Source organism: Vigna radiata, chromosome 4 (assembly GCF_000741045.1).
Source record: "Vigna radiata var. radiata cultivar VC1973A chromosome 4, Vradiata_ver6, whole genome shotgun sequence".
Lineage (NCBI taxonomy): Eukaryota > Viridiplantae > Streptophyta > Magnoliopsida > Fabales > Fabaceae > Vigna > Vigna radiata.
Window position 1 is genome coordinate 17,255,691 of NC_028354.1, and position 21,952 is coordinate 17,277,642.

General features: G+C 30.4%; 2 protein-coding genes across 2 annotated transcripts; both read left to right on the forward strand.

Annotated features, from left to right (window-relative positions):
- Nucleotides 1–3,748: 3,748 nt before the first annotated feature.
- Nucleotides 3,749–5,296, forward strand: LOC106758665 (myb-related protein 306). The gene is made up of 3 exons (XM_014641616.2): nucleotides 3,749–4,111; nucleotides 4,211–4,340; nucleotides 4,475–5,296. Exons 1-3 carry the CDS (start codon nucleotides 3,979–3,981, stop codon nucleotides 5,163–5,165), a joined length of 954 nt encoding a protein of 317 aa, XP_014497102.1. The 5' UTR covers nucleotides 3,749–3,978; the 3' UTR covers nucleotides 5,166–5,296.
- Nucleotides 5,297–18,204: 12,908 nt separating this feature from the next.
- LOC106758454 (mini zinc finger protein 2-like) lies at nucleotides 18,205–18,853 on the forward strand. The gene is made up of 2 exons (XM_022779541.1): nucleotides 18,205–18,278; nucleotides 18,378–18,853. The coding sequence occupies exons 1-2, from the start codon at nucleotides 18,260–18,262 to the stop codon at nucleotides 18,680–18,682; spliced, it is 324 nt and encodes a 107-aa protein (XP_022635262.1). The 5' UTR covers nucleotides 18,205–18,259; the 3' UTR covers nucleotides 18,683–18,853.
- The last annotated feature ends 3,099 nt before the right edge of the window (nucleotides 18,854–21,952 follow it).

Here is a 21,952-nt window from a genome sequence, read left to right on the forward strand (position 1 = left end):
GTTTACCACCTATTGGTAAACGATTACACCACCCTTTTTCAATGCACTTGACTNNNGATTTCATCCAACNACTTTTAGTGAACACAAGACCTTTCAACAACACTAAAACAATCTGTCAAGTTTAATATGTAACAACTAAATGCTAACATTATTTCTCAATTTCGATAACATTACTCATTCATTTAACTGTAATACAATGTGAAACAAGGATAGTTCAATGTAACANCTGTCAACAATAACATTACAATTGAAATNACAAAACACATATGTCCACAACAAAACATTTGTCAAAAATAAGACTTCTACTAATTAAAGTAAATAATCTCTAAACAAACGTATAATAATGTTACACATGTTTTATTCTTAGAGTTCCAGTAAAAAGAGTTTTAAGAGTTTTGCTCTTGAACCGCCTTCGTGACCTCANCCTCGNGAAAGTCTTCATTGGAGCTGGATTAATGNTCGGTGCTCCTGTGTCAATTGCTTGTTCAAAGTTGAAATAAAGTTCGTGGAAAAGGAGTGTCGAACCGTCAACTGCAACAACCACAAACAAAAACACAAAAATTTCAAAACCCTAAAACAAAAACAACTACAAACTTAACAAAAAAATTCCTAAAAACGGAATGGCCATTTGTCCCTTTCAACAAACGCACTACGAACAAAAAATTGACCTTATTACTTGAAGGAACCCATAACGAACAACGAAATACCCAAACACAAAACAGACCAACCAAGGAAATAACCACCAAATAACCACAAACAAAAAGGACGAAAGGAAGAANAAACTTACCTTGCTCGTCGAAGGACCTTGCTGAGTGGAAGCATCCATGCTCGTCGAAGACACACTCAACACCGCCAACATGGAAAGATCAAAACCTCGTATAATGGCATGAACGACATTAGCTACTTCACAAGGATCGCCCACANAATCAAGAAGTGATTTTGCCATGCCATTTCCCGTACCTTCAACGCATGGAAGAACTTTTTAGCTTGGTAAAACAAAACTGTGTAGTTGCCCATAAACTTATTGTGTACAGATAACAAAGAATAAACCTTATAACCAAAACAAAACCCAATTAGTAACCCCACTTCTCACTTTAAAGCAATAAAGTCTAATTAGATAAAACCTATTCAACAAAGTAATGATGATGATAAACCTGCANGAACTACCCCAAGGGGTATCTTTATTGCCGTTTTCCAATCCTCTCTTTGAAGAAGTCCATTTACAACCTACTAAAATGTGCAATGTCTGTTAGATAAAGAAAAAAAAAATTAAAATCAAAGACATCAAAAGTGAACCAGGGCAAAAGTATTCTAGAATGCACAGGTTTTGAAAAAAGTTAGGAGGAACCATGTTGCGATTTGAATTCCCACAAATGTCATAACATTTATTTGAATCTTCTGGGCTTCATTGGAATACCTCAACCAAATCCCCGAAGACCATTAAGTTTCTCAGGAAAGAACAAAATCAAGGTATTGACTATATGCTTTTCAATTAGTCCACGAGCATGAGCCCATAAACCAGTACAACATTAGCATATCTTGAAATGATAACAAAAATGCTTTTCAGGCAGTAGATACTAATATTGTTTAATTCATACATTAAGAGTAGATACTATTCATTTGAAGAAGGGTTGTCGATTCCATCTATACACGCATCCGCTTCTACAAAACAATAACATCAATATAATAAATAGTGTAACTAAATAGATCATCCATACCAAATGTGCATAAAATAATCCATTTACCCTTACACTTGCTTTTCCGGATGTCATTGGACCTGCAGTCATAAGGGCAAATGTGTAGAAAATCGTTAGGTTTCGCCAAACAACAGTACAACCTATGTAATGGACAATACATTACTATTTGAACACTTCGACTTACCAAAATAACAAAAACAAACACACAAGCACAGTGGCAGAGATGACCTTTCACCAAACGCACAAAACGAGAGAGACCAATGCTTTCACCAAAACCAGAGACAGAGAGATAGTGCTGCCTTTACCACTTCAAGAAACAAATAGCAATGATTCACAACACAAAAATGACCAAAATAGAAACAGAGCAAGGGAGTGGGTTCACCGGAATGGGTTCATACAACGGAATCCCAAAAAATCAAAGACATACGCCAATGACCGGGTTCACCGGAGAATCGCACAGAAAATGAAAGACACAGTGCTACTCGGACAGAACGAAACANCCAATCGTTGGGTTCACCGGAGATTGCAAGACAAAACCAAAGATATTGTGGTTATGTGACTTGATGAAATAGGCAATGAGTGGGTTTACCGGAGAAAACGAAACATAAAGTACTTATCGGAGACATTTTCTGCAGCACGGTAGGGCATTTGGTGGTGGTGGAGAAAGCTTTGGAGAAAAGCCAATTTGGACGAAAGAGAAAACGAATGCACAAAAAAGAAACCGCAAACCAAAATTTTGATTTTTTCATTCCAACTATGCTCTTCCATGTGCTGAATATCAGTTTTTTTTTTTTAATTAAAATGGCCCAACCACAATTTGACACCTGGATAGTGTTAAATTGGTGTCAAAGTGGTGTCAAAATATCATTTCGCATATATATATATATATATATATATATATATATATATATATATATATATATATATATATATATATATATATATATATACATACATACAGACACGCACTGCAGTAATAAATGAAGTTTAAGGCCTTTGAGTGAATTTTCCCTCAGGATAAAATCTCAACATATTTTGAAGTAGCATGTTTGAATCTGGACTTTTGAAGAAGTCATCAGTATTTGTCTCCTCTCAATAAGTGGTGTCCTTCCTGTTTGAGGTCTCATTTTCAAACACGTTAGTTGTGAATGATTCTGCAAACATCAAGTAATTTTACCATTTCGTATTTTACAATTAATATGGTTTTTCATGAGAAATAAGCTAATTTTTTTAAGGATATGTGACATCTATCTAATTTTTTAAAAATGAAATCACGATTAACAGATTAAGTGATAATTTAAAAAAATAAATTAAAGTATTAGAACCGAAAGCATATGATAAATAAGAAACTAGACTTGCTTTAATTTCTCTTTTAAATAAATACCAACTGTAGTTAAACAGGCTTTTATCATAGAGCAATAGTAGAATGAGAATAGGAGAATAAGAAATGTGTAAATGATACTAAAAGTGTATTAAAGTATATTTTTTTGTTTATTGTATCCAACCTTTTAACCCTAGTTGTTGTAATGTTTTCAAAACATGCATTAAATTTCTCAAATAAGATAATAAACGTACAACCTATCTAGAAACAAAGTACTCTAAATGTTGATTGCCCTTGTACAAGTGAGTTTTCCACTGAAGCAACTGTGGAAAATATGAAAGTATAATTGAAATATAAATGCAATTTAAAAATTTAGAGATAAGTTAGTAAAAGAAGAAAGGGGTGGTTCAATGAGATGAGGAGGAAGTGAAGAAGACATAAATGGTGATAGCTTATTAGGTTTTGCAAAAGTCAGCTTTATCTCATATTAACATTTAATGTCTGCTGGGGTTTATGGACTTTTAAAGCTGAGATAATTGAGGTTTCCCAGTGCAGCTACATTGAATGCCACGCGGTTTTGAGAGGTACACCACATAGAGGTATTGCCCCAGCTATGAAGTGAATAATTTGGCCTTACTCCTTCAGTTAATGCTCTTGCTGTCAACTTTTGACTTGGCTTCCTCGTTTACTAGTTTAAGTCAGCTTCTCACATCCCTCACCATACCTTTTAACCCTCTCATTTTAGCTATAAATGTACATCAACCAAAGGTTTGCCTTGGACATATGCTTTAGATCCTATCAAGTAGGGATATAGAGAAATAAGAAGAAAGATATTACCACCTCAGACGTTAGAGAAAGAAAGGAAAACGACCTATTTTCCTTTAGAGCTCAAGAGGCTATAGAAAATTAGAAAGACAAGCATAAAGGCGGTGAAATAAAAGAGAGAGACAGGAAGGAGACATGGGAAGACCACCTTGTTGTGACAAAGAAGGAGTCAAGAAAGGGCCTTGGACTCCTGAAGAAGACATCATTTTGGTGTCTTATATACAGGAGCATGGTCCTGGCAATTGGAGGACAGTTCCTACCAAGACAGGTTACTTAGCCCTCCACTCACTTTCATCATTTTTTCTTTTGCTTCTTGTTGGGGTTATTAGATCTGAATTGGTTTCTTTGGTTTTGGGATTCTGTTCAGGGTTGTCAAGATGCAGTAAGAGTTGTAGACTTAGATGGACAAATTACCTGCGCCCAGGAATCAAACGTGGTAACTTCACAGAACAGGAGGAGAAGATGATTATCCACCTTCAAGATCTTTTAGGGAACAGGTAAATTTATTCCAAGCACCTACTTAGTTCAAATAAACATTAAAATTTACATATTGAGTTTTGAGTATTTTGATTTGGGAAGTTCTTTGGATCCACAATCTTAACTTAACTGGAACGCGTTGGCTATGTTACAGATGGGCTGCAATAGCTTCATACCTTCCACAGAGAACGGATAATGACATAAAGAACTATTGGAACACCCATTTAAGAAAGAAGTTGAAAAAGTTGCAAACAGGTTGTGAAGGTAGCTTGGGAGATTCGTTTTCAGGATCAAGGCAAATTCCTAGGGGCCAGTGGGAAAGAAGGCTCCAAACTGATATCCAAATGGCAAAGAGAGCTCTCAGTGAAGCTCTTTCCCCAGAGAAGCCATCTTGTTTATCTGGATCAAACTCAAACCCTTCAGAGAGTAGCAGTTCCTTCTCTTCCACCAAACCATCTCAATCATTGTGCTATGCTTCCAGTGCTGAGAACATAGCTCGTATGTTGAAGGGTTGGATGAAAAACCCTCCAAAGTCCTCAAGAACTAACTCATCTGTTACTCAGAACTCCTTCAACAACTTAGTCGCAGCTGGTGCTGATACTGCTTCTAGTGGAGCAAAGGGACCCAACAGTGTTGAATTGTCTCAGAATTTTGAATCCCTGTTTGAGTTTCATCAGTCTTTTGATTCCTCAAACTCTGATGAATTGTCTCAGTCGTTTTCTCCCGAAGAAAATAAGCCTGATATTGGTGCAGAAATAATGCCCTTCTCTTTGCTTGAGAAATGGCTTCTTGATGAGGCTGCTTGCCAAGAGAAAGTTGGTTGTGCTGATGCCAAGTTTTTCTAAATTGCTTCATTCTGTAACATTCAAAACTTTATTTTTTCAATTCTCATGTTAACACCACCATCGATCTCGCTTTGGCTCTACCGAGATGTTTTTCAAGCCTTGGGTGCTAAAAGTGTATATTTGATTATTCATATTATTATTATTATTATTATTATTATTATTATTATTTTATTATTATTATTATTATTATCATCATATTATTATTATATTATATTATTATTATTATTATAATACTGTATTAGATGCCTTACTGAAAAGAGAAAAAAAAAAAAAAAAACTTGTTTGTGTTGTGTAAAGTGGATCTTTCCATGAGATCTTACTTTTTGAATTAATGCTTCTTGGGTAATCATATTAGTAATTAAAGTTCCAGTTATTGAAACGAGAACGTAGGAGGTCCAGTTTATCTCTCTATTTTTAGAAAAAATAGTTATTATTGGGTAAACTTGTATGTTAATTTGGTTAAATAATTTAAATTTGTTAATATTACTGTGTTAAAAAATCAATAGATGTTATTGGGAAAGTTCTTTATTTATATAAAGTACTATAATTAATGTTTGAAGAAAATGTGAGCGTTTAGAATTCCAAACAGGAGTAATTATAATTATATTTCCAAGTATACACCACAAAACTATTGAATCAATCATGTTGGAAGTTAAATAAATGAGTGGTTCTAAAAAACCAACTTGAAATGTTAATATATACTTAAATTATTTTAATCTTGATTAGTTGTGTAAAACCCATGTATATTATTTGTAGTGCCATAAGTAAATTTAAAGATTGCATTGTACAATTATAATTAATTTCTTAATTAAAAAGTACAGACTTTTTAAACAATAAGATTAGGGTGTGCCAGTTTTCTCTCCTAATGTATGTGTATATACTAAAAAAATGTGAAAAAGAAGGTTAATGTATATTTATACTAAATATAATTATTAACCTTCCAAATACCTATTAAAAGATACAAATTTTTAAAAAAACCATCTTTATCTTTCAAAACTTTCAATTATGAAATAATGAATGCATCACCTAAGTTCAATAAAACTACTTCGAATACATATTACAAATTTCTCATATTTGACATATTTAATCATTTCCATCTCAAATGTTATTCTTAATTGATTTCTTGACTGAATCCTAATAGGGTTAGTTGTAGTGTTCTAAAAGTCAGAAATTTAGATCATTTTACAACTGAAATGGTTCAAAAGATAGTAAAGAGAAGTGCGAAACAAATTTATAATTGAATTTATGGTTTTTAATACAGAGATACACCTATTTAAATAAATTATTCAAAACATGTAGTTGGATAAGATCTTAATTAGCAGTATATAACTGCTGGAATACAAAGCTTGTTCTCTGTATTTGAGCTGCAGCCATTGATCTCTTCATGGTTCATAGAATAGATTTTGTAGTTTAGTTTTTTTCTTTTTAAATTTTAATGTTCATATTTGCTGTCAAATTTCATGCATCATATTTATGCAAGTTCTTTCACCTAGGTCAAGGGCTCAAAAATTATGTTGGTTTTTGCGTAATAATTATGCTGTAATTTTTATGTATGATTTATGACGTTTTATAAATGGTTGGAAATCATGATCTCCTATTATACCAATTTTTTTTTGAAGTAAAATGTGAGTAAGACGAGAATTTCAATATCTATAAATGGTTGGAAATCATGATATCCTATTATACCATTAACTTGTCAATTTTTTATTGTGATATATTTATAAATCCTGATAGATATCCAATTTATTTTGACATTGACCTGCAATAATGCAAAAACTTCAAGTGTTTGGTTATTTAGACAAAATCATAATATAACTTAAAACTCAAATCATAAAGAAATTTACCACTATGCTAAAAATCAAAACTATAAAGTTCTTACTTCTGCTTTCTTAGGTAAAGACTTTTCAACACTTTTATTATTACATGATGTTTGTTTTAGTGTGTAGCATACTCAAAATTAGAAAAATAAAATTAAGGGAAATAAATAGTATTTACTTTTTATTTGCTTAAAGGATATATAATACCCAAATAATTTCACAACAAGAATTTTAGGACCTAATATCATGGTTTAAATATAAATTTATCTAATGAAGTAAAGTTTAACCTTGAGTCTTATAAAAAAGTTTATAAGATAAGATTTACATCCAGTTATGTAATATAAATTCATTTTATCTCTATTCGGTATGAAATATATAATACACATTCATTATATTGAGCATATGCATCAATACTGTAGGGTTAGACATTGATAAGCAATTTAATAGTATAACACAATAAATCTATTAAAGAACAAATTTTTCAATAGCAAGTGAGACAATAGATCTAACAAATAGTAAATCTTATTAGTATATACTTTAAATGATCATGAGACAATATAAAAAATGGTTAAATTGAATATATTTTTTTGATAAAGATGTTTTATACATTCCAATTTTAGCCGAGATATACTCGATCAAAACGATACCATGTTGGTAAGGAAATAACAAAAATGGTAAATTATAATTAAGTTAAGGTAATGACTAAAGCATATTAATGAAGTATTAAGCAAAGTTTATTAAAGTGATTACTTATATAAACTAGACTCATCCAGGTAAAAAACTCCTAGACACATTGTAAAGAGCACAAAAAAAACATGGTAAATTAAATATGTTTCATTATTACAACATTTAGTATCATCTGACACACACTTGAGTGACTTAAACATCAAAGTATCTTTTGTAAGAATACCCCTTTTTTATTTTAAGAAGACAGACATCTTAACTTAAGGTGAAAGTACACACTATCATAGAAAAAGATTTTACATCGATTATTTTGGATATTATACTTCAGTTAAAAAACCAAAGCATATCTAGACAATATAAAACAAATGATTTTTTTTTGCTTTAGTTATAGAGCAAAGCATAAAAATCCTTATTATGCTTTAACTCTTTGTGACTAAAACATGAAACCATAAATAATAAATAAAAAAAATATAGATTGAATTTAGATTTCCACATCGATTTCCACAGTAATTAAAGTTTAAACTCTTCCTAATTTAAAAAGAATTATTTAATTCTATTAATATTAAGCTTTTGTTTTAGTAATAATTAAAGTTTAATACTTTAAAGTTAAATAATATTTCAAATCAGAAAGATATTAAGTTTGATTATCACTAAAATCGAAATATAATACATACTCTTTTTATATTTAAATTTTGGATATAACTACAGCCTAACGTAAGATTTTTTTTTTAATAACTTTTCATTTTTGTTCTTACTACATATTAAATATATACAAAAACACCACAGAACCATTATAGAAACAATACACATTATTTAATACACTAAAAAAAAGTTAAAATATTATCGTCCCACGATATATTATCCTTACATATCTTTATTACCTAGAAAACTTAAACATATGAAAAAAGTAGACTTTAATTTTGTAACAACGGAATCACTACGTTTTGATATACTTCGTTTAATATAGAACTCTCTCCATGATGTTGTGAAATTGCTTAAGGTTATAGAAGCGATAAGACGAAGGAAAGAAAAGAGGAAAAGAAAATGGAGAACATAAAAGAAATTATTTTATTGAAGATATATATTACTTGTTTTTTAGAAAAATAGAAAAAGAAAAAGGGTATATCAGAACCGCTACACCGTCAGGGAGAAAAAAAAAACAGAGAAATGGTCATGTTGCTTGACACGTGCGCATAATGCTGGGCTGTTTGGATTGTTCTTCTTTTCCTTTTGAATTTTAACATTCTATAAAAAAAAATTAATAATGTATAAATAATTAAAATTTATAAATTCATCATCTTAATATTTTAAAAAGAAATCTGTAAGAAAGATATTACTTTGTAGTTCATGGTCAAGACCTTCCTATTATGATTTTCCTACAAATTATAAAAGTTGGCAAACAATTTTATTTTTTTTCACAGCTTTGAAGCCTCTCATGAGCTCCATAATAGCAAACCAAAATTAAAGCTGTTGAATTTATATATTCCACCTTCACCAAAGATGTTTTGAGACATAACAATTTATGTGCATTAATATTAGTACCGTATAAAGAAAAAAATAAAGAGAAAAGAACAAGTAAATCTTGTGCATATTGCAAGTTGACAGGCTTAGCTATCTTCGTAAAGAAGGAATCATGTGCCGACCAAGCATTGTGCATTTAGTATAACATGTGATTTCATATATTTCTTTGTCTAACAGTTTGCAATGTTATACACGTATCTACATGAAAAAGATATATCTCTCGGTAGAAAAGTCTTCCACATTTTCCCATATCGGGGTTATTGCTATTTGCACTCCCCTGTTTTTTATTTCTAAATATTATTCCCGAATACTGCACCCACTCTCAATTTGCACAAAACTTTTTGTCACCGTGTGTGAATATCTGCATTCAATTCTACAGCTGAATATGCGAACTACAGCTTTCCACATGCATATAAATTCGTATTATAAAACAAATATGTTTTTTAGAGTTTACATTTCAAACAAATTTTAGTTTTTTTTAAACTGAATTCGACTTATACTTGCAAAAATATGTTAAGATTTTTTTCATTCATTTATAGAATAATAATTAACTTACTTCATTAATTAGAAAAAGATAGATTGACTTTTGGATTCAAATGGACTTAGTTGGTACCTGTTTTTAATATGGATTCAGAAAAGAAAATTTAAGAGGAAAAAGAAATAAATTGTCAACTTGTTTTCAGGAAAAAAAAATGGTGAAAAATGAAAGAAAATAAATTATTAAAGTCATTGAGTGTTGTCATAAATATAGTTATCAATTTGGTTCGGTCCACAGGTTTGATTCTTACGTATGTGGTTTGAATTAAAAAAGTCTACATAACAAAAACGTCTCTTATTAAAAAAGTTCATAGAGTGAAAAAGTCCCCAAAATCATATGGATCATTGTCTTTTAAACATAAAAAATATACTATTAAATTTTTAGTTTAGGTCGACCTCTTTTACCTTTAATCAAATTAATTTGGATTGATTTTCAACTTATAGAGACTCAATTTGAAATGTCTCAAATTTCAGCTTGAGTTGGGCCGATATGGCCAAATTTAAACTGATGTAAACTCAATTGAATTTAACCAAATTTGTTAGAAAGTGAAACTCTAGAGCTCTGATTGAACACACATCGTAAGTTAGGATAGTATAAGGAAGATGAAAGCTAAAATCATGGAGCTCCGATTGAATCCCCATGGCAGGTTAAGGCACAAAAAGGAAAAAAATAGAAACCATGTTATACAATGAGCGAGGGTCAAAAAAGAAAAAGGCTTTTGAACGAAGAAGGAAGAAAAAAAAAGACTTCAGTGAATGATTTTTTATTAAAATAGACCAGGATTGGAGGCAGGAATCCTAGGATTCGAGGTAGGAAGATGATGTTCCAGATAGAGAGAGGGAGGGCTCGAGTGAGTGAGGGAGAAGAAAGATCACATAGAAGAAGGGCTCAATGAGAAATGGACACGAATGCTTCTGCCTCTTAGGTCTTTAATTAGTTTTATTTTTTATTTTTTAATTATTATTTATTCTAAAATCCGTATATAAATTTCTTTCCCATTACATACGGAAAAATCCGTATGTAACTCACTTTTCATTATCCGTATATAAGATCCGTATGTAACAGGTCACTTATCTACATATCAAAATTCGTATATAATAATTCGTATGTAAATAGCATTTTACTTGTGGTGGGTTAACTTTGACTTAGACGGACCTGACTAAAATTCAATAAGCATTAGTGCAAAAAAGGGTTTTGACATTTGTGTTTGTCGGCCCTTAACGTCCAAAAAAATACCAACATCATATCCAAAGATGTTAAATTGACATTACAAGCAAAAAATGACAATGTTGATTGATGTCAGAAATTAACATTTTCCGACGTTAGTTAACGTAAAAAAGTAGACAATTTTCACGTCAATTAACGTTGTAAAATGGAAATTTCTGACATTAACGTTTGTTTTTGTCATTTTTTTTTTTACATTAATCAACTCCTTTGGTTTTTCTTAATTAATAATGATTCACTTTTATAACTCTACGAGACCTAAAAAGCATAAAACAACAAATATAGTCCAGTTTTGAAATTTTATATATCCAAAACTAAAGTATGAAGTATGAACTATAAACAAAAACTATCACAAGTGAATGGTATTATAGTGAATAGTAATATATATTGACTATTAAATTGTGATTTTTAGTTTTTATAGCTATGGGTATTTTTTTTTTGACATTTTTTTACCCCTCCTTAGAACCCTTACTTCAGGAAAAAAAATAAATCCCAGGAGCCCTTACTTTGTGACTCTATGAAGTATAAAAATTCTTTGGAAAGCAAATTTCGACAAATCTTTAAACAAACATAACATTTGTTTCGGGTTGTCGATTTAGCAGTATTATATATTAATTTAGGATAGAAAAAAAAAATTCAATCATGTGGCAATTGGCATAACCGGCTATTCCTTCTAGGTTTTCACAAAAAATTTTGTTTTCTATTTTTTGTAACTTTTTTTTTCAAACTTTGTAAATATATTTTACATATTTAGACTTTGAATTTTAATCTAAAATTTTTTGTGGGGGTTTCTCAATATATATATATATATATATATATATATATATATATATATATATATATATATATATATATATATATATAGAGAGAGAGAGAGAGAGAGAGAGTGTGAACAAGAAACAAGTTCAAGAATATCAACAATACCAATAAATTCAACCAATTTATAGTCCATAAAAAACAAAAACAAAATTAACCTTCTTGGAGGTGGGTTCGCCGGAATAGACCATTGCCGCCAATAAGGGAGAAAGGAGAACACCTATGCTCCAAAGAGTACTTGTGTACAAAAACAATTGATCAAAACTATAGAAAATCATATCTAAAGTTGTTATTCAACATGTAGTTGTATAAAATGAAAGAAAGATTATCGCCAAAAGCTTCGTCCAAGAAGAGTTTGAACAGAGAAAAGGGTTTCACGCAAAGATAAAGTGAATGAATTTTCAACCTCCCACTCAAATTTTTAATGAATTAACCAACATAAGGCATTTGACATTATATGTGAATATATTTTTACCTTCGTGTTAAAGAATTTTATGAAAATGATCAAATATGATTTCGAAAATTAAGAATTCTAACATCTAATGACTATATAAAATCGGAACATATAAATACTCTGACGTCAAAATTGAACATTTATTTAAAAAATGTCAATAGTCATACTTTTATATTAGTTTTTCATATTTTGATGTTGAACGCGATATATCAAAACTATTTTTTGTACTAGTGAAGAAATAACACACTAAACCCAATTTTTTTTACCAAAATAATCTTTGACTATATTATTATCATATTATGTTAAAAATAAATTTTAAATTTACATCAATCTATAAAATTTACTACTTAAGAGAGAAAAACTTGTAACAAATTGATTTTATCTCCTCACACTATAAATGTTGAATATGTAGAAAAAATACGATAATGGAGGGTATGATACTTTTAACTAATCTAATTACAATAGATTTCTACTGTTTTTTATAGCATATTAAAAAAAATTTTAAATCTAATTTAATCTTAAAAAATAATTTAATAAAATAAAATAAAATAACTTCATTTATGTATTATTTTTCAGTAATACAAAAACTTTTAAATTATTTAAAAATAAAAATATTTGAATAAAATAATTTGAAATCTTATATTAGTTCAAAGTATAAAAAAACTCACAAATTAACCATCTTGAAATTTTGAGTGTCCTTTTTCTATGTAAATTTAATTAATAAAAATAAAAATTATTCCAAAAAAAAACAAAGAGACAAATGTTTCAATTTAGTGAAGAAAATGATAACCGCCAGGCGTTTCACAATTTCCTCCTATAACGCGTTTTGACAATGGCTAATGACGTCGAGTGTAACTGAAACAAGCACTATAGAATGTGGTTATTAAGTTTACAATAAACATTGTGGACCTTAATAATCAAACGTTTGAAGCTTACGAATAAAAAGGTATTTAATTCCCATTTTACGCCAGGAAAATGATATTTTGACACCAATTTATGACATAATATTGACACTACACACGTGTCAAAATGTGATTGGACGATTTCAAATTTTAAAAAAAACTTTGATTTTTTTTCTTCCAAATATGCCCTTATCTCAACTTTTTTTTGATTTGAAATTGTCTAACCACATTTTGACATGTGTGTAGTATCATAATAGTGTCAAAAATTAATATGAAAATATCATTTTCCTTTACGCCATCCTTCGTAAATGCCGGTTCTCAAGAAAAGTGTCATTGCGCGTTTGTTACGTCAGCTCAGTTATCACCTTTTAGATGACGATACTTTAATAATATTGTTTTATAATATTTTAGTATTATGTATCATTTGTTAATTAGATTATTTATGATAATTATTATTGATTGTAAAATAATTTTAGATTAATCAATAAATAACATAAATAATATTAAAATATTATAAAATGTTATTATCCTTAATCTTTTATAACGTCAGATGGATGAAAACCTGTGAGAAATAAACGCAAAATTTATGGTTTGGCAAAGACAATTTATTACCATTGATGCATGTTTTTGTCAACAACTTGAGATACAGACAAACGCAATAAAAGAAGAAACTGTTTTACTTTAGACCTAGTGGACCACCACATTTCTTTTACTATCTTAGCTGGACAATCAAATTCACACCACAACTTTAAAACTAAGGTATAAATAAAAGCAATTATTTTAAAGTCTCTTAATGGAAATCTTTTACATTATATCATTTTCTTTCAAACATAAAATCTTTTGCATTTTTCTATTAAGATATATCCTACCAAACTAATTTTAAAATTGATTAAAAAGAAGTTTATCCAAAATATATCAATCACTCATCGACTATAAATATATGTTCTACAAATTTAATTTGCATAATTTATATAAAGATTTAAAATACATAAAAATCCTCCTTCAACTTAAAAGTTATATTGATATTTCAAAGTTGTATGGTTATCTACCTTTGAGAAATGATATTTGATATTTTTTTTTTACTTTTTACTTTTTTTTTCCTACTTAAAAGTACACAAATTTATTTTTTATGACCATTTTCTCTTTATAGTGTGTATCAAATTAATGTAAGTGTGTCTCAGCTTATCATTACTCTTTACATATATCTTTTGGCATGGGAATCCTTCAACGTTCATTCATCAGCCTTTAACATCATTTTTCACTTTATATACAACTAGAAAAAATGCTATTATGGGAAATAAAAAAATACAAGTACATTTACATATACGGTTTGAGGACATTGCACTTTGAGCTAGCCAAGCTTAGATTTGAACAAAGTAATTGTAGGTGACACATGTTGACATTCAATTGACACATATTAAAAGATAAAATAGTCATAAAAGAGTAAATTTTTTTATATTTTTTGAAAAAAAAAAGAGTAAAAAGTAAGAAAATGTAATGTCATTAGTGCAAATCGGGATTTGAACATACCCTGTTCAACGTCAAACCGACAACTAACAAACATAAAAAAAGGTCAGTTGTCGTGTTGTAAATAAAATGACAATTATACATCGGCCACAAAGCTCAACCGATATCACCGATTCGAAGTCAGTTTTTGTAGCCCGTCATTTTCTAATTTGAGGTTGATCTCTTGTCGAGTTGTATCTTTCTTAAAAGCTGATGAAATAGACGTCAACCATAAAGCCCGATAGACATCATAGTCCAATTTGAAGTCATTTTTTGTAGCCCACTATCATCAAATTTAAGGTTGATCTCCTGTCGAGCTGTAGCTTTGTTAAAAACTGATGAAATAGATGTTGGGCATAGAGCTCGGCCAACGTCATAGCCCAGCTTGAAGTAGATTTTTGTAACTCACCATCATCCAATTTGAGTTCGATCTCCTGCCGAGTTGCAACTTTGTTACAAATTGAATAAATAGACGTTGGCCACAAAGCCCGAGAAAAGTCATAGGTCGATTCAAAGTTAATTTTTGTACCCCCACTGTCATCCCATTTGAGGTCAATCTCCTGTCGAGCATGATTTGTGAAATTGCCAACCTTGGAATAGCAAGCTATCGAACTCGGGTTGTCGAGTTGTTGAACTCAAGCTATGCATATTGTCTTACCATGTGTGGAGTTCTATGTGTGTATCGAACCTCCCCCAACAGTGGTATCAGAGCCAAAGGTTCGGGTCTGGTGATCGGGCTTAGACGAGTACGCCCCCCCATGATCAGGTGAGCCAGGCAAGTGGCCAGTGGCGGATCGCCAGATGAATCATGAGAGGCAGGGAGAGCAAGAGAAATGCTCAGTGTGACCATGGATCGTGAAAGAGGGAAAAAGATAAGGTGACCATAGTCCTTTGTTTGAGGGAGGATGTTGGAGTGCAAACAAAGTCCCACATCGAGTAGAAGAAGGGTTGGTCAAGAGCTTATATACACATAGATACCTCCAATGGTAAGAGGCCTTTTGGAGTGGTGCCAAAAGCAAAATCGTGAGGACTTGGCCCAAAACGGACAATGTGATACCATGTGTGGAGTTTTATGTGTGTGTCGAACCTCCCCCCAACACATATGATGTCGGCATGGACAAGGTTTGTCGTTGACCTTGAATGTCATGATTGAAAACTTGAACAAAAATGATGTTTTGTTGTCCAAATACCACCTTAGACAGAGGCCATTAAGGCATCCAACATCTAAGGGTGTTATAGGACTTAAAACTTAGCGTGAGAATGTGTGTTTCGCTTATTGTTTCTGCATGATCATTGTTACAAGGCTTTCAAACAGAGTTGGACGACCACTTTGCAACCAGTTTTAGGTAATTTTTGCCTCATTTAACAGAAATGTCCATTCATTAGATGTTTTTTATTATGATTTTTGTTCATTTCACCGATTGCCTTTCATGCAGGGACATTGTTTTATTTGTGCACTCACTCAAGCTTTTGAACATCGTCCGACGATAACTTCGACAACCACAACAAGGAATTTATGCTTCCTTTAACACAAATGCACATTCATTGGATTGTTTGAGTATGATTTTCTTTCATTTCACCAATTACTTTCATGCATAGGACATTGTTTAATTATTGTTTCTGGGCGCACACTCAAGGTTTCCAACACAGTCCGGTGAAAACTTTCGTGACCACCACAGGTAATTTATGCTTCCTTTAACACAAATTCATGTTTATTGGGTTTTGTGAGTATGATTTTCTTTCATTTGATCTATTGTTTTCGTGCATAGAACATTGATTTGAGCAACAATGAGTTTGCTTTGGTTCAGTTTCCTTTTGTCTGTCATCAATGGACATTGATTTGGCTCAAGAACGACGTCATTTAGCATCGTTTTGTCACACCGACGTCAAATTGACATTTTCGACTAAGACGTTGAAGTTTTAGCATCAAATATTCGAAACTCATTTTTTTTAGTAATATATCGATTAGAAATAAGACCAATTCGTAATATATAAATAGGTGCAAACCTCATCTTGAATTATAATGCTTAATGCTACCAAATTTGCCTCCATGAATTCCCTATGCTCTACAAACTTTGTCTGCGATCGGTGTTCATAGTTTGCTCTTAATGTAGACGCTGAGGGACTTTAACGTACCTCTCTAAATACAAAATCTTATTCAAGTTTTATGTTTTCAATAATATTTTATGGGTTAAATATGTTTTTAGTCCCTATACTTTGAGGCGATTTTGGTTTTAGTCTCTCTTTCAAACTAAGGTACAATTTAGTCCTTCAACTTTAGAAAACTCTAGTTTTAGTCCTTTTTACCAAACTTTTTTTAACTTTATTTGCTATTTCAAACACGTTTCTCAGTTAACATTAAAACAAAAATGTGTCAAACAGTGTAAACAATCCAAATGCTATAATGAAACGTGCTTGAAACAACAAATAAAGTTAAAAAAATTGGTAAAAAGGACTAAAACCAGAGTTTTCTAAAGTTTAAGGACTAAATTGTACCTTAGTTTGAAAGAGGGACTAAAACCAAAATTGCCTCAAAGTATACGGACTAAAAACATATTTAACCCATATTTTATTTTAAATTTTACTGTATATTAACATTAAATAACAAGTTTTAGAGCAGCATAATCCTCTGTATCTGCAACTACTTGGTTGCTTATAAGCAAGTTCAAGGAGATTATTTCCCTTCATATCAAAAGGCGGTGGAACTTTCAAGTTTCAATCTCGAAGGGGAAAAAACAATTTACGTAAAAAGAAATAGACACTAGAAGTATCATAAGCGTAGCAAAAGTCGACAATATCAAAAGCAATTTATGTAAAAAAGTTCAATTAATTCGCTTTAGAGCAAAGATAATAATGTAATTGAAAACAAATTTGTACTCAGTGATGTGTTGAGTTAAATGTATAACTTTTTATGCAATTATTTCCTAATTTTATATATATATATATATATATATATATATATATATATATATATATATATATATATATATATATATATATATATCCCTTCACTAAAATAAGGTATGCTTTCGTGTAGAAATAAACAAGGTTTTTTCCTTCTTTTTTATTTTCCAATTTCAGCATTATGAAAGGAACATGATCAATACGAACTTCTTAAAAAATTCAAACATTTAAAGAAATTAAATAACGAAATGTAAACAATAAGCTATAAAAAGCAAGCAACCAATGACTATAGTAATAAAACTAGTCTCGCAAAACATTATTAATGTCTGAAAGACTGTGAATAGAAAAAAATTCTACTTTAGTCTTAATAAATTGTAAAAGATTAAATCTCATACATTCATGAGTTAATTATTATTTTAAAACAAATAACCGAGACTAGAGTAGATTTGTTTGGTGAATTAAGAATACTTTCAACCCAAACTAAAAATTAATCCCTCCAAATATTGAGGTAAATGTCAAAGTTTTTGCTCATTTGACTGTACTTTTTCATATTTATGAATCAATTTCCTAATTGAAATAAATATAAGAAAAAATGTTAAAATGTGTTAATCAATATAAGTATTGATTCATTAACTCTCATCAGTTACTTGCAATTAATAGGTGACTCACGTCTATACGATGTCTTGTATTATAAATACAGGTTTTAGGGCTAGAGTCTTCATCATGTCATGTCTATCAGAGAACAAAGTTGTACTCTTTCTCTCTTTCTTTGTCTTTATTGTTCCATTTTCCTCTTTCTTTTCTTCTCACTGACAATTTTTTACATGAACTTTTGATTGTTTGAAGGTAGGGAATTTGAAGGATCGGAGAGGATGATGAGGAGAGTGATTCTGAGAAGACAGCCCCCGCGACGATGCCCGACCAACAACACGGTGACGATCGTGAGGAATGTGCAACATGGGGAGTGTCAGAGGAATCACGCGATCAATGTCGGAGGATTTGCTGTGGATGGTTGCATGGAGTTCTTTCCGAGTGGAGTAGAAGGAACTGCTGGGGCTATGATTTGTGGTGCATGTGGTTGCCACAAGAATTTCCATCGGAGGGAGATACATATAAATGTTACTTGTCACTGCAATTCTAACAGTGGATAGCATGTTTTTTCCGTTAGACCAATTACATATGTAAACCCCTCTGTGATGTCTGTTTTCTGTGTCGACTTCTTTTCGCTTTTAGTTCTTGTGTTTTTCGATTTTAGCTTATTCATGTTATGCTTTCGTCACTAATGTCTGTCAAGGCAAAGTTAATAAGATGTTTTTGTTTATGAGAATTGTGCAAAGTTGATGATCAAAGACAAAATTTATGGTAGATCTCATAATCAAAATTGTCATTACAAAAGCCACTTTAACCTAATTCATCAATCATCAAATCACACACGTAAATTTACGTTTCTCCATTACACCTAAATTTGTGTTCTTTTTACACATTTTTTTTTTTGTAAATAATAAACTTTAAAAATGAGATACAAGGAATATATCAATCCATTCATAAAATGTCAAAAGATAAATATATATATATATATAAGGGATTTTAAATCTCGATCTCTCTTCTGTAACACCTGAATCTGTGTTGTCACATTTTTTTTTTCAAAGCAATTTTCCTTATGAAAATTTATGATCTTATTTTAGATTATAAAGGTAAAAGAAAGTGAAAAGATAAAAGGAAAGAAAGTGAAAAGAACTTTGATATTATAGTATATATTTATTAATAACTTAAATTCATTTTTGTCCATTTTATTATAATCCTTGGTCTCTAATAAATTTTTTAATCTTGAAAGTTGTATCTAAAACGCCTTATTTAATTGTTTGACTCGTTATTTAAAGGTTTTGGCGAAAAACAACAAAAAAGAAGTTTACCAAAGACGAAAAAATTAAAAGTATATTGAAAATATATATTCCAATAATCATCAATAACGACAAACATATTTAATTCTACATTAAATTTTCTATATATGATTAATATATATATATATATATATATATATATATATATATATATGTATATATATATATATATATATATTATTGTTCATTTAATAGTATTAAAACCAAAGTATTATACTTTACTTATTTCTAACTTAAAAGTAATAGTATTTATTAATTTAATATTTACTAAAGATAAATTATAAATAATAACTTTAATGTGATTAGTCTGCATTTATTACTTATGTGTTGACATTTGAGATTTACTATGTTACGTTTATGAGTTTTTTTATGCGTAACAATATTTAATCTATCTAACATTGAATGATTTAATTAAGTTCTAAACTCAACTTAAATTTAAATTTCAGTACTTTTAGTTGAATTCTTAATAAAAATTGAAGATGTGATCAATCATTGTTTACATGTTTTTAAATAAATAAATAAAACATAACTAAATTTTAAGATTATTTTTAATTAAGTTTTGATTAAAAAAATTATATTATTGAACATCCAAAATCTTTATATTTGATATTCAATCTATGTGGCGTAAAGTGGAGTGATGTAACTATTCATTTTTAGATTATCAACACATCACTACAAATTTGGATAACAAAAAAGATGTTTAGAAATATAATCTTTTTAAAAAGAGACACAGTTTCATTTTTTTAAAGTTACATACTAAAATAAAAATCAAATTACCTGTGTAGAGACGCAAAACAATGTTGTTTGGTAAAGATAATGAAATGTTTCAGCGCTTTATTTTTAGTTTTTATTGTTCAAGTTCACGGTTCAATGATAAATACTTAATTGGAGAAATATCTAAGTTTTAGACAGTCGATAGGTTTTATTAAGACCGAACTGAAAATGCTTAAATTTGTAAGAAATTTGAAACTTACTTATTTACGTTTTTTTTTCTTAATAGTCTATTTTGTACCCAGTTTTGTTCGATTGTATCAATTTGGTCTCTGATTTTAAAAAAAGTGTCTAGTTGGTCCTTACTTAATAAATTTAACGTCAATGTCATCCCTTCCGTTAAAAAACACTAACAGTGTTAATGGATTGATGATATGACAGTATCAATTGGTAACGTGTCATTTTTAAGTTGTTTGTGTAACGACGTGGTAAACAATTAGAGGTTGAGGTAGATTGTACAGATTGGGTTTTAGAATTTGGGGAAAATTTGAGTTAAGACACATGGCATTTTGATTTCTGCTAGAGAGCAGAGAATCTTTATCGCAGTTCTTCATCTCCATTGCGAACACACACTCCTCATACGCTAATTGGGATTTAGTTGACTGAAGTTTGTTTGAGGATTTGGATGCACAATTGCAGAGATCGTGTTGGTGGGGTTTTTCAAAAAGCAACATTCGAAGGTGTGTGTAAGGTGTGTGTATGTAGCTTTTATTTGTTTCGTTCCTTTCACTATGGTCCACCCATAACTTTTGCTTTGCTTTAGCTATGATTTGTTTATTTATTGGCCCCCGTTAACTGTGTTTTTCCTTTGTTTGTGGTGTTCCAATGTCGTTGTGGTCTCCCATTAACTGTGCTTTTCCTTTGTTTATGTTGTCTTTATATAGTTCCCCATAGTACTATTTTGTTTGTAGTGTAGATAACATTTCGGTTAAGTATAGATTAACTGTCAACAATTTTCATATTAGTTGAGATGGCCAACTCAGACATTGAAGTTGTATTTCACCATGGAGGTCAATTTGAGAATAATGAGACATTCAGATACCATTATGGTCAAACCATAATAAAAATTAATCCAAATCAATAGAGTTATTTTGAAATTTTGTCCATTCTTAAGGAGATGGGTTATAGGAATGTAAAGGAGTTACGATATTCATTGGATCGTGGTCGTGTGTTAGAAGATTGTTTGGAAGTATTATCTTATGATAAAGGTGCATGTCACATCTGGTGAATATTATAGATTTGGATGGGTGTATCTTACAAGGAAAATATGGAGGTGAGTTGTCAACTGTAGTTGCAAGAGATGGGAATGAGCAAATGTGTCCTTTGGAAAATGTTGTTGAGAAGGTGGAGAATAAGGACATTTGGGTTTGGTTTTTACAATTGCTCATTGATGATCTTAGTGGTGTGGAGCTTTGTTCAGCAATTACATATATTTCAGATCAACAAAAAATGATTAATTGTTGTTTTTTATTTTTGAAACCTCATGTGTTTTATTTTAACTTGTATAGCTTCATGTTTTTACTTTGATAGGGACTTGTACTGGCATTACAAGAACTTTTGCCTAGTGTGGAGCAAAGGTTTTGTGTGCACCACATTTATGCAAATTTTTGGAAGAAATTTCCTGGCCAAATTCTAAAGCGTCTATTATGGAAGGCAGCATCATCAACACACCCTTAAGCATGGGAGACAGTGATGAGAGAAATTAAATATGTCAATTCATATGCGTTTAAATACTTGCTAGCCATTCCA

Coding starts and splice junctions, on each gene's coding strand:
- LOC106758665 (XM_014641616.2), top strand. CDS start 3,979: ATGGGAAGACCACCTTGTTGTGACAAAGAAGGAGTCAAGAAAGGGCCT. Junction 4,112..4,210: donor GACAGTTCCTACCAAGACAG/GTTACTTAGCCC, acceptor GATTCTGTTCAG/GGTTGTCAAGATGCAGTAAG. Junction 4,341..4,474: donor CAAGATCTTTTAGGGAACAG/GTAAATTTATTC, acceptor GCTATGTTACAG/ATGGGCTGCAATAGCTTCAT.